The sequence below is a fragment of the Cryptotermes secundus genome, unplaced genomic scaffold (assembly GCF_002891405.2).
Source record: "Cryptotermes secundus unplaced genomic scaffold, Csec_1.0 scaffold2732, whole genome shotgun sequence".
NCBI lineage: Eukaryota > Metazoa > Arthropoda > Insecta > Blattodea > Kalotermitidae > Cryptotermes > Cryptotermes secundus.
This window is the reverse complement of record NW_019735516.1, coordinates 77,941-90,973: the sequence shown is the minus strand read 5'-3', so window position 1 is coordinate 90,973 and position 13,033 is coordinate 77,941. Positions and strand designations below refer to the sequence as shown.

Sequence of the window (13,033 nt, the reverse complement as noted above, 5' to 3'; positions counted from 1 at the left end):
GCCCTGAGAAAGTGTCGCGTGAGTGCTAAGCGCAAGATTAGAAAAGAAACAAGTATCATGTGTGCAGGCTGTGGTGTGGCTCTCTGCAAACTTTCATGTTTCAATGTTTATCACACGAAGAAAAACTAATAAAGAGGTATGGAAAGGCATTTATTGCATAAAATATTGTATTTTAATTAGTTCCTGAAAATTTCGTTTTTAAAAACCAATTTTTGTTGAAGTTGTTTAGGAAAAAGTAACTACATGCATTTTAGCGACATAAGGTTTAAAGGGCCTGCCAGGGCAGGGATGGGATTTAAATACCCTTCGCGCCAGTCAAAGAGTTAATACTGTAATTTGTATACAGGAATCCTGGTGTTCAGTAAATCTATTTGGTAAAAGGTAAAGCTATCCCTGTAACAGGCTATGGAGGCCCATAGGGTTGTGAGATGTTGAGGCTCCCACATTTTTTAGACAGCTCACAAATGGCAGTGGGGTCAGCCTTATGCAACGACTGATTGCCCCTTACCCCCAGGAAGATTCTTGGTACTCATTTGTGTTAGAGGCTGAGTTGACCCTGGGACCACAGTGTGGTTGGGGAACCTTGCAGGGAGGGTTTGGTGAACAGCAGTGAACAGGGAGCAGTAGTTCACAGTACGAGATAAATTGAGTACATTGAAATGGCATGTGAAGTGTTACATACAATGTGAGATTGGGATCCTCACAGTTTTGACTTTGAATTTCACAGTAGTAAAGGTTGACTCTTAAAGTGAAGGCAGTAGGTTCTTTCTGGAACATAGTAATGATCTACCAGACGGCACTCTTCAACCCTGAAGACAAGAAGCAGTAGCTTCCTCTGAGCTACCAGGCTATATGTTGTCACATTGAGAGAATAGCCATTTTCATCTCGTGACTAGAATGTCTGTTTAGTTGTGGAGAGTATTGTTGCTTAATTAAGTTTAGGTTTGTACAGGTGTCAGAGCCCAGTTCACATAGTGCTGCAGCCAACAGTGGATGTACAAGTGCAGTCCAGTCTCCAGCCAGAAGAGTTGAAGTGAAACCCCTCACTGATATTTCTGTCGCACTAGAAAGCATCAGACCAGGTGAGGACATAAATCATAAATATTATGTGACTTGAGATGGCTAAGTCATGTAGTCATGGTTCTCATTTGAGACTTGTGGTTAATACTTTCTTTCATTGCTATATCCAGCCAAACTTGATCATTTATTATTGCTGTGTCCAGACTTCTTTACCTGACCTCGGTTAGGTAATAAAAGGCTGTGGTGAGACTAACTACGGGGTGGTGCATGAAATGATCCAATATTTGATCTACTTTATTTCAGTTACAATACTAGAAACTAACATATAAAAAGAAAGACCATCATATGGAGATTTATCCTGTGTGAATCAAGTGTTCTATGGAGAATAAGATATAATAAAGAGTAATACAAATTATACTATAAGGAGCCAGAGATCTCAGTGACGATAAAGCTAAAAGATTGCAATGGGCTGGGCATGTACAGAGAATGGATAAGGAGCGTATCCCAAAGAAAATATTATACAGTACAATAGGTGGTAGGAGATGTGCTGGGAAACCAAGAACTAGATGGATTGATGCGGTGGAAGAAGATGCAAAGAAGTTAATGGACGTAAGGAACTGGAAGAGAGCAGCGCAGGATAGAGAGGAATGGAGGGACTTGATAAGGGAGGCCAAGGCCCAACATTGGGCTGTTGCGCCATAGAATAATAATAATAATAATAACAACAACAACAACAATAATAATAATAATAATAATCATGATGATGATGATGTTGGGCAACTTCTTCAACACAAAGTGTTGTTGACTACTCGATGGGACGTATCCCGAATTATGTCGTTGCAGACCTGAATGGTTAGTGCTCTCAATTCCTTTACTGTTTGTGACTTCTTTGGAAAATCTTTTTCTTAAGGAATCCACAATGAAAGTAGTCACATGGGTTTAAATCACTACTACGGTCCCCAGTTCTGTAAACATGCAAAACGATCAGGAAGTTGCTTTGAGATGACACATGAGTTGAAAGTGTCATGCAGAAAGTCCAAACAACATTTGCTGTGTGCAGCCTGGCTCCATCCTGCATGAACCACCGAGTTTGTAAAGGCAAACCTGTAGCAGGAAGTTGAGGCATAAAAGTATTGCCTGGCATGCTTAAATAGTGCTCACTGTTCACTGTCTGTTAAAAGAAAATTGGCCCAGCAGTCTATGACTTGAGATGGCAATCCACTGTAATTCTCGGTGCATGATGCACTTTTCTCATGAATCACACATGAATTCTCTGACGCCCAATATCACACATTTTTTTTATTAACCACACATCCAAGTGGAAGTGTGCCTCATCAGAAAATGAAACCATGTTGAACAATGCTTTATTACTTGAGCCCATTCAGAAAATGCCATTCTGTGATGTTTGTTTTGAACTGTAATTTTAGGCAACAATGTAATTTTGTATGGATATAAATTCAAGTCACTTTTCAGTATTCACTGGACTGATCATCTGGATGTCCCTAGCTGTGCTGCAGCGTTCCTTGCTGATTTACTGGGGCTTCTTTACAGTGCCACTTGAACATTGTCAATGTTCTCTGGAGAACACGTAGATGAAGGCTGGTGACGTTTCCCCTCCAACACTGAACCATCATTATTAAACTGGTTCTATGAATTGTTTTGAATGAAGGTGGTCATCGAGTTTGAAAATGGGCACAAAACCGCCTCTGTGTGACCACAGCACTTCTTGTTTCAGTAAAGAACAACACTGTTTTTATGCGTTGCTCTACAAACAGTCTTTCTTTGTCAGTTGTATTGTGTAGAATGGTGCATGAGCAGGATCAGTGTGACACTAGTGCGCTCAGGAAGAGTAAGAACTAATCTCCATGATCTACTCTAAGTGTTACCATGTTACAAAACATTGTTTATTACATGGTTGAATATTTAATACTGACTCAAATACTGGATCATTTTGTGTGCCATCTTGTATTTGTCAATGAGAACCACTTTGATCACATCTTTCTCTCTGTCTCAAGATGGCACATGTAACTACTTTTTTTAATTCCTTGTAAGTATGTAGATCTTTTGGTACTCTTTTCTTTGCTGTGAAATGCTGCAAACTGATAGCAGCACTAAAAGAAAAATGGTTTTGCTGACAGAACAGCCAGCAGCGGAGATGCTGGGAGTAGAACTGCTGACAATAAGAAATATAAAGATTAAATATACAAAACTGTTATTTTTACTCATTGTTTTATATGGATATAAAACATTGTCTCTCATCATGGCAGTGACACATGACTTACACAAAAATTTGTGGAGGGTAGAAATATTCACAGGATGGTGGACAAGTGTTGATATGCAGTCTGGGCAGACGTTGACTGTGACGTGTTAAAGTTCAGTTAGTAGATTGATCCAGGGCAACTGAATAATCAATATTGATAAAATTGCTACAAAAATTATCTTTTATATGGAAAGAGTTACAAGAATAGGTTACGACCAAAAACATAGATAGTAATCATTGAGGCAAGTGACAGAATTGAGACATTTGTTGTCTGTCAGACCTAAAGTATATAAAAGTTGGGTGACTGCATAAGAAAGTAAGATAGATCTACTTTCCGATTATTTGCCAAAGCTTGTAATAAAATTTTCTTCAGTATTTTACTTACCTTTTTAATTGGTCATTGGTTGAATCACCACTTAATCAATGATGTAAATTGAGGACATGTTTCAGGAACACAAGGCTGTCATCAGGTATATATGATGATTCATGTAAATTGGTGTATTGTATTATGGTATTGTCATGTGTGGGGTGGTACATGTGACAAGAATGATGGGTTCTAGTTCGGATGATTGGATTTATGAGAACCCTTGTTACAACATCTCTTAATTACACTTACATTACAACACTATTGCTGATTTACACACTTCATAATTCACTGTTGCGCGCACACACTACTCCTCTCTGGGTAATATATCTCAACACAGAAATTAGTGCTTCAAATCACTCCACATGAAAAAAGTCTCCTAATCACACATGATGTCTTCACACAATGAACTTCCTGTGTCTGTCACTTAAAACTCTCTCACTGTTACTTAAGCACTTAAACACTTACACACTCAAATACTGAAACCTGTTTTGTCTCGTAACTGTTGTTATATAGCCTTCGCATTGACCACACAGAAAATAATCTGTATTGTTGAAACATGTTTACTGAATGATTGCATAGCAATGGTCATGGCATGGGCTCCATAGAAAGCCAGTTATGTGATAGTTACCTCGCTAGTCCCTTGGTGCACTGACTGTTGCCTAGCAACGAACTATAAACATTCATCTTATTGTTGAGTGTGCTTATGCGACTGAAGATTGTTAACAAGTCGTGTAGAAACACTCTGGCCATCCATGTTAAAGTATTTATATAGCCCATGAGAGCTGTACTTCTGAAAATTTGATTATTGAAACTAGTTTAGTACCTGTTAAAATTTAGTATATAAAATGGTTTGAAATCTTTTTTAAATGATGTAAAACAATGAATTGTGGCTTTCATCTTTCTTGTGTTCCCCCCACTCCTAGGTGTGTATTTCATGGATGGAAGCATGGACTAAGTGTTGATTCAGCCAGTAACCTTTGAAGCTGCATTGAAGACTGTATTTTCTGTGTATATGGTCATGTGTTAGTGACTAGACACGGGGTTTGGATTGATAATTGGATTTATTTGACTGCCTTGTAACTACAAATAATTATAACACTTTTCATGCTCATGGCTAATTGGTGACTCCAACTGACTGTTGACTGGTTTGTCCAGTTGTCCCTCATTATATAACCTTAGCATGGATTGCATAGAAAAGACTGCCTAACTACAATACTTTGTAATTACTTTTAGATTGTGAGTTTTTATGGATTTTCCACTGTGCTGGATTCTCCTCACATTACTACAGATAACCGAGAGCTCAATGTAAAGCAGAACTTCTGTTCTCCACAGCACACCACTTCACGTGAAATGATGACTTTATGTTTGCTATGGTGATGAATCTTAACTCTCTGGGATTTGACATCATGTAGGCTGGTAGAATGTTACTGACATTTTAGAAACACTTGATGTGTCTCGGTTCAGGGTATAAACTCTTCTACTTTGAAGACAGAGGCTGAAGCAGTTTCCTCCAAAATATTAGTGATGATCTACCAGACTGTTGTGTCACATCCAAGAAGACAGCACTCCCCATAAGATGTGGGACCCCCCAAGTCTTGGTTTTTTGAGTTTGATAAAGCTTGGAAGCCTATGTTCATCTTGATAATGCATAAGAATTCAGTTCCTACCTCGCAGGGAACACTGCATCTCCATTATGAACCCCAACCAGTTAATGTTGTGTAGGGAAGAATCCCTGTTTATTGTGAAAATCATGTGGAACACATAGGTACACTGTGGGCAATGTGCAGAGTTCTTTAATGTTACAGTAAGTGATCCATATAGTTACCGTTGTGATTTGAAGAGTTACATTTTTTTTTTAATTTTAATGATCAGATGTTTGATGTCATTAGTAACTTCAAATTCACAGGTTCAGTACCACCACTGACTGTTCTCGATCAGAAGAATGGTATCACAGTTATTCTGAATTTTGGAAAGGATGGCCCCAGGCCAGATGTCTCTGTCATTGTTGTCACAACAATCAGCAAAAATTCTTCACCCATCTCAAACTACCTGTTCCAGGCAGTTGTTCCAAAGGTATGATGAGACTTCACTGGATTGTTTGTGTAGTGAAGATTACAGTCTTCTGGGATATAATGCCTACTCTCTTCTGCTCTGTAGATGGAAGCAGCAGGTTCCTCCAGAATGACTGTTAACAACCCACAGTATTACTCAGCATCACATCCCAGAACATAGTAATTTTCATGGTCACTGCTGTGACTGCTGCAAGCTTTAAATAGTAAATCTCCAGTAGGTGATTTTTTTTTTTTGATCTTGAAAAAGCGTTTGATTGTTTAAACCATGATATATTGATCTCTAAATTACAATTTTATGGTGGTAATGGCAAAGCTAAGTTATGATTTGAATCATATCTTAATAACAGATATCAGAGAACTCAGGTTTCTAATGAGGAATCAAATCTAATAAATCTTTCTACATGGGAAAAGATAACTGATGGTGTTCCCCAGGGATCAGTTCTGGGCCCTTTGTTGTTCCTTATTTATATTCATGATTTGCCCAAAATTGTAGATGGTAATGCTATAGCTATTTTGTTTGCTGATGATACAAGCATATTAGTCAAAGGTTCTGACTTAGGGGACTTTCGAAATAAGATGTCTAACACCTTCACTTGCGTAAATAAATGGTTCAAAACAAATTTACTTTCAATAAATGTTAACAAAACTCATTGAATTCATTTTAAAACTAAAAATAAATCCACAATTGATATAAATATCGTTTATAACAATCAACCAATTACAACTGTATCTAATATTAAGACCCTTGGCATAAATATAAATGATCCATTGAACTTGAAAGGTCATATTGAATGTACTATCCCAAAACTGAATTTGGCATGTTATATTATGAGGAGTATTAAGTCATATATGTCTTTCAATGTTCTGAAAATTATTTATTATTCATATTTTAATTCGATCATAAGCTATGGCTTAATGTTCTGGGGAAATTCGTCCCACAGTTTTAAAATATTTAGAATGCATAAAAGAATAATAAGAATTATGATGGGCCGTAGGAGCAGGGCTTCGTGCAGGAATTTGTTTAGGAAGTTGGAAATTTTGCCTCTTGCATCACAATATATTTTTTCACTCATGTTGTTTGTGGTCAATAACAAGGATCTCTTTATTTTAAATTCAGAAAAGCGTAATACAGGTACAAGACAATCAAATAATTTTATCTGCCCACAGTAAATTTTACAGTTTACCGAAAGGGAGTGTACTGTATGGGTATTAGGGTATTTAACAATCATCCTTCACATATTAAAGATATATCTCATAATCCAAGGAAATTTGAAGCCTGTCTAAAACATTTTCTTTATACACATTATTTTTATTCCATTGATGAATATCTTCAATTTAAGGCTATTGCAAGTCAATGACATACCAAAGAATTTATATATAGTGTAATAAATTATGTTTATTGTCACCAAGTTTTAAAACCATTAGTAATAGAATTTTTTATATTTCTGTCATAATTTAATTTATTCTATTTTTTGGCTTATTTCTCTTTTATATTTGTACCACTTGACATGTTCCATATCCTACCTGTTGTACTGTGGATCTATGGAATGTAAAATAAATGAATGAATGAATGAAAAAGAACCTCAGATATTGCCTATTTATAGAATAGTTTATACATTCTAAGTTGGAAGCAAAGTATACATACATTGTTGTACACATGTTTTTTTTTTTATTTATTTATTTCATGGGTTGGCGTGAGACTAAGTCCATTTGACACATTGGCAACTGTTTGGTCTATTGTGATGATGAGTGTGGAGCAGTTTGTGGAATGAGAATCAGCAGGGGAAAACCCAAGTACTCAGAGAAAACCTGCTCCAGATCCACTTTGTCCACCACAAATCCCACATGACCTGACTGAGGCTTGAACCTGGACTGCCACGGTGGGGAGCTGGCGACTAACTGCCTGAGCTATGCCATGACCTTTATACATATTTTACAGGCATTGATAAGAAAATGAATTACTGTGAGCTTTCTGGAATGAGGGCCAGCAACAGAGTGTAATGACATGAGGAATGTTCAGTTGGATATTTTGTGAAGTGTGTGGTGCATATTGAAGGTATAGAAAATTGTAAAGTATGCATGATAACATTCATAAATTTACATGGACATCTCCTGATGGGAAGACACAATCAGATCGACCATATTTTGATAGATAGGCGTTGGCATTCAAGTATACTTGATGTCCAATCATTCAGGCCAGCAGATTGTGATACTGACCACTACCTGGTGGTGGCAAAGGTTAGAGAAAGACTGGCAGTGATCAAACAAACTGTGTACGGAGTTCATATTAAGAGGTTCGATCTCAAGAAATTAAGTGAGGTAGAGGGTAAAGAGCAGTATTGTGTTGAAATCTGATATAGGTTTGCAGCTTTGGAAAACTTAGGCACTGAGGTGGATGTTAATGAAGCTTGGGAAACTATTAGAGAAAATATAAAAATTTCTGCCAAAGTGAGTCTAGGTTATCATGAACTGAAGAAGCATAAGCCATGGTTCGATGAAGGTTGCTCAAAATTATTACACCAAAGGAAACAAGCCAAATTGCAGTGGTTACAGGAACCAAGCGAGTTAAATGGGGATAATCTGAACACTATAAGACATGAAACCAGCAGGCATTTCAGGAATGAAAAGAGGGAATATCTGAAAAACAAAATTATATATAGATGAAATTATTGAGGATCATCAGTGTGGGTTTCGACATAACAGATCAACTACTGATGAGATCTTTTGCATTCGTCAGATACTGTAGAAAAATTTGAGTACAATGAGACAGTACATCAGCTGTTTGTAGACTTCAAGAGTTTCATAGAGTTTGGGGTATCCATGAAACTAGTTAGGCTGATTAAAATATGTTTAAAATGAAACGTATGGTGAAGTCTGTATAGGTAAACATTTGTCTGATATTTTTCCTATCCAGAATGGGGTAAAAGAGGAGATGCTTTATCACCACTGCTTTTCAGCTTTGCTTTAGAATGTCCAGGAAAAGCAGATGGGACACGTCAGCTGTTGGTCTATGCTGCTGATGTGAATGTACTGGGTGATAATATAGATACCATAAAGAAAACACAGAAACTTTAATTGACCCAAGTAAGAAGGTTGGTCTAGAAGTAAATCCAAAACTAAGTATATTTGCTATCTTGTCACGAAAATACTGGGCAAAATTATGACATAAAATAGGTAACAGATGTTTTGAAAATGTTGCACAGTTCAGGTATTTGGGAATGACAATAAGAAATCAAAACCTGATTGAGGAGGAGATTGAATATAGGCAATTCTTGCTACCATTAAGTCCAGAACCTTTTTTTTTCTAGCCTGCTGTCTAAAAATGTAAACATTAGAATATACACAAACTATAATTTTTCCTGTGGTTCTGTATGGGTGTGAAAGTTGGTCATTAATGGATGAGCATAGACAGTGTGTTTTGTGACAGGGTGTTTAGAATATTTGGACCGAAGGAGATGAAGTGACGGGAGGTTGGAGAAAACTGCATAATGAGGAGCTTCATAACTTGTACTCTTGTCCAAGTATAATTAGAATGATCAAGTCAAGGAGGATGAGATGGGCAGTGCTATTGGTGGGAGAGCCAGAATGAAAGAGACCACTGGGAAGACCAAGACATAGTTGGGTGGACAATGTTAAAATGGAACTTAGATAGGATGGGATGGTATGGTATGGACTGGATTGATCTGGCTCAGAATAAGGACCAGTGGAGGACTCTTGTGAACATGGAAATTAACCTTTGGGTTCTATAAAATGCTGGGAAGTTCTTGAGTAGCTGCTCAAGTGGCAGCTTCTCAAGATGGACTCAGCTCCATGAGTGATAATGATGAGTGATATGTGATAAGAGAAACTGTCCACCTCGGAGCATGAAATTCATGTAAATAACATAAAAATAATTTGTCCTCCACAATAAACAGTCCTCCTCCATGATAAAAACAAACCAGTTAATGTTGTTTGGGGAAGTAATCACTGTTTATTGTGAGAACCATATGGAACACATTGTTGCACCCTGTGGCCAGAATGCAGAGTTGCTGAATGTTAAATCAAGTGGTAGATATAGTTACCACTATGCATTGAAGTGTTAGGCGAAAGCAGTAATACGGTGAAAGCCCCACTGAAGTATTCCTTAAGAGAGCAGTGGATCTGAACAGTGGACTGAGGAAATTCTTAGGGGGAGGCAATATGACACTGAGATTGATTTGGGATTATTGAAATTGAATGTGAAGTGGAGGAAAACCTTAATTTGGGAAAGTTTAAACAGGTAATCCACTGTGTGCCTTCATGAATACTATCCATTGTGGTGGTTTCACACGTAATGAGTGTTGTTTCATTATTGCAGACATGCAAACTGCGATTGCAGCCTCCGTCCGGTTCGGATCTGCCAGCACATAACCCTTTCCTGCCACCTGCTGCTATTACACAGGTCATGCTTATAGCAAATCCAAATAAGGTAGGTTTCTTTTGTACCCAGTAGTGCTGTGTTGCTGATGTGTTGCATGTGATATTGAGTAAGTGCTGGTTAGTATTTTGTATATGTTTGATTTCGTTCATCCTGGTCAGTCACACTAGTAATATTATAAAAGTTTATCAACTGGACGGATTTGATAACCTTTTATAATTTTGTATATCATTCAGATAGGAAGGTTTGATGGAAAGAGATCACTATTGTGACGTGTTGCGCTATGGATGACCCCCCCCCCCAGACATGATGCGCCGAGTGGAGCCGAAGTTAGCCGAGTCGCAGCATACTGGTCGCTATGCAATGCGAGTCAACAGCGGTGACGTAACACGGGACGCCGCAGTTGCTAAGTAGCGGTAAACAACTCCCAACAGTGTTGCTAGGCTATCGGCTACCATGGTGGCAGACAGCAGTGGTGCCGATTACATGGCTGTTTTCTGTGCTGTCCGGAACGAGGCTAAATAAGGAGCAGTGAAGACTATTCACAGTTTAGTTCTCAATCTAGCCAGTGGAGAGTAATGAGTTAGCCAGCAACCAGCCAGTTGTATTCTGGCATTTGCAGTCTAGTATTTGTGATACTGCAGATAGCAGTAATTGTGAATCTGTAAATTGTGTGATTATAAGAGCGAATGTGGAATAAAATTCACTATATCCACTAAGGCGTGAAGTTATTTGTCGCGTTATACACCCAACACGTGACACTATATTGATGTAGGCATAGATGAAGCATAATATTAAAATGGATTGTGAAGAAATAGGGTGTCGGGGGTGTGAAGTGGTTGTGTCTTGTGAACCGAGTTCCATTTAAGGTGGGGAATATTTTGACCATGTGAATAGCTGGTAGCATCTGAAGATGAACTCTGCTGTGTGACACTGGTGAAAGTAAAAGTTAGCCCTGTGCTTGAGCGCTGTCGCATGAAGATATATGCTGGAGTATGGTATAGTTTCATGCATTCTTTACCCTCAGCACTAGACGGTGTGAGTGGTCAGCTTCTTGCCCTAGCCACTTCACCCCTGGGGATCCATTAGAGGAGACTTAGTAGGTACCAGAGTAGGTCTAAATATTTTGATGAAGAGAAAAATCTCTACCCCTGCTGGGAATCAAACCCTGGTTGTCTGGTCATCCAACTCACTGCCTAGTTGCTGTATAGATGAAGTAGCTGTGAAGTTTCTTTGTCAGTATGGTGAAATTTCAATAATAATCGAGAGCATTTTTTCTTTAAGGATCCTGTTTCACTCAAGTTTATGGTAAGCTTCACAATGGATGATGAAACAGTTACTGAAATGGGAGAGGCTGAGAACTTACCGCTGTCTGCGTGAGTTGGCCAATGTGTACATAGTGCTGGGAGCATGCCTTTCAGGAGGTTGGATGGTGGATGATTGCTATGGGAATGTGACCCTTGAGAACACTGTAATGTGAATTATGTGATAAAGCAGAATAAACACTGTGAGAAGAAAGTGTGGCTGTTTTATTAGACTCTTTGAGAATATATCCAAATATGTTATGAAAGGAAGTATGCTGCTGTGATGTGGTTAATATTAAACATTAATATTCCTGTGAGGTATGTATGTGTTTACAGTGTAGCTTCAGTTTAATGTATATAGGATGATTTAAATGTAAAATTTGTAAGTTTGTAATAAAGAAATGTTGTACAGGTTGTAATGAAGGGTACAGGGGATGTCACAGATTATAATAAGTATGAGGGATGGAACTTTAATAGTGGCAACTATTTATTTACAACTGATGCAAAATAGATGCTTGTTTTGAAGTTTTACTGTCCTTCAGTGTAGTCACCAGCATTGTGTACAACCCGTTGCCAGCGATGTGGAAGTCGTAGGATACCTTTAGCAGTGCCTGTTGTGTTGGTAGTTCGAATGGAGCGGTCTACTGCCTGAAGAATCTATGGAAGAGTTTTGAAGCGAATCCCACAAAGTGGTTCCTTCATCTTAGGAATCAAGTTGAAGTCACAAGGGCTTAAGTCCGGGGAGTATGGTGGATGGTACAGCACTTCCCAGCCCCATGGATTGAACAAATGAGCCACAGCTTGCGCTGTATGCAGCCGAGCATTGTCCTGCAAAAGATTGGTGGGTTGTACAGAAAGTGTCTCCGCTTCTTTCTCAAAGCTGGTCGCAGGTTGTGTTCCAAAAATGAACAGAAATACTGCGCATTGATGGTCTGCTGTTGGAGAATGGTATGCGTTAGGATAACACCATCACACTTGTACACGAGAATCACCATAACTTTCACATTGCTGGGGTTCTGACGAACTTTTGATTTTTGTAGTGACCCGTAATGACGTCATTCGTTCAATTGGCGTTTCATTTGTTGCTCATACAATTTGGCCCATGTCTCATCCAGTGTAATGATACGGCATAAGAAAGCCTTTCCTTCGTGCTCATAGCGCTCCAAGTGGTTACGAGCAGCGTTGTATCATAGCCATTTCTGCATTTCCGTCAAATCATGCGGAACCCATCGTGATGCAATTTTTCTCATGCTTCAGAATGTGAAGCACAGTCGTATGCGCTAATCCAGTCTCTTGGACCAGCTGACAAATTGTAATGTGTCGATCACTCTCCAGTAACGTGGAAAGAGCATACACTTCTTCACTGACACTAGGGCGACCTGGCCGATGCATGTCTGCCACATTTTGGTGTCCCTTGTTGAAGGCTTTTACCCACCTTGCCACTGTTCTGTAAGGCAATACCGATTCCCCACAAGCCTCTTGAAGACACTGCTGTGCTGTACGGCCTCTGGCACATTCAGTCTTTATCCAATTCCGTTGTTCCTGTTTCAAAAACATCGTTACAACACGACATTAGACCGTCAGCTGACATGAGGCTCTGTTTTTCTCGTCACT

The 13,033-nt window shown here is 38.7% G+C and overlaps 1 protein-coding gene across 1 annotated transcript in view; it reads left to right on the top strand.

The window, feature by feature from the left end:
* LOC111869505 (ADP-ribosylation factor-binding protein GGA1) overlaps positions 1–11,957 on the top strand; it is a 33,712-nt gene extending 21,755 nt beyond the window's left edge. The window contains exons 5-8 of the mRNA XM_033753457.1: positions 953–1,082; positions 5,554–5,720; positions 10,056–10,166; positions 11,400–11,957. Coding sequence (XP_033609348.1) covers positions 953–1,082; positions 5,554–5,720; positions 10,056–10,166; positions 11,400–11,495 — 504 coding nt within the window. The 3' untranslated portion in view covers positions 11,496–11,957. The remainder of the gene's footprint in view (positions 1–952; positions 1,083–5,553; positions 5,721–10,055; positions 10,167–11,399) is intronic.
* The last annotated feature ends 1,076 nt before the right edge of the window (positions 11,958–13,033 follow it).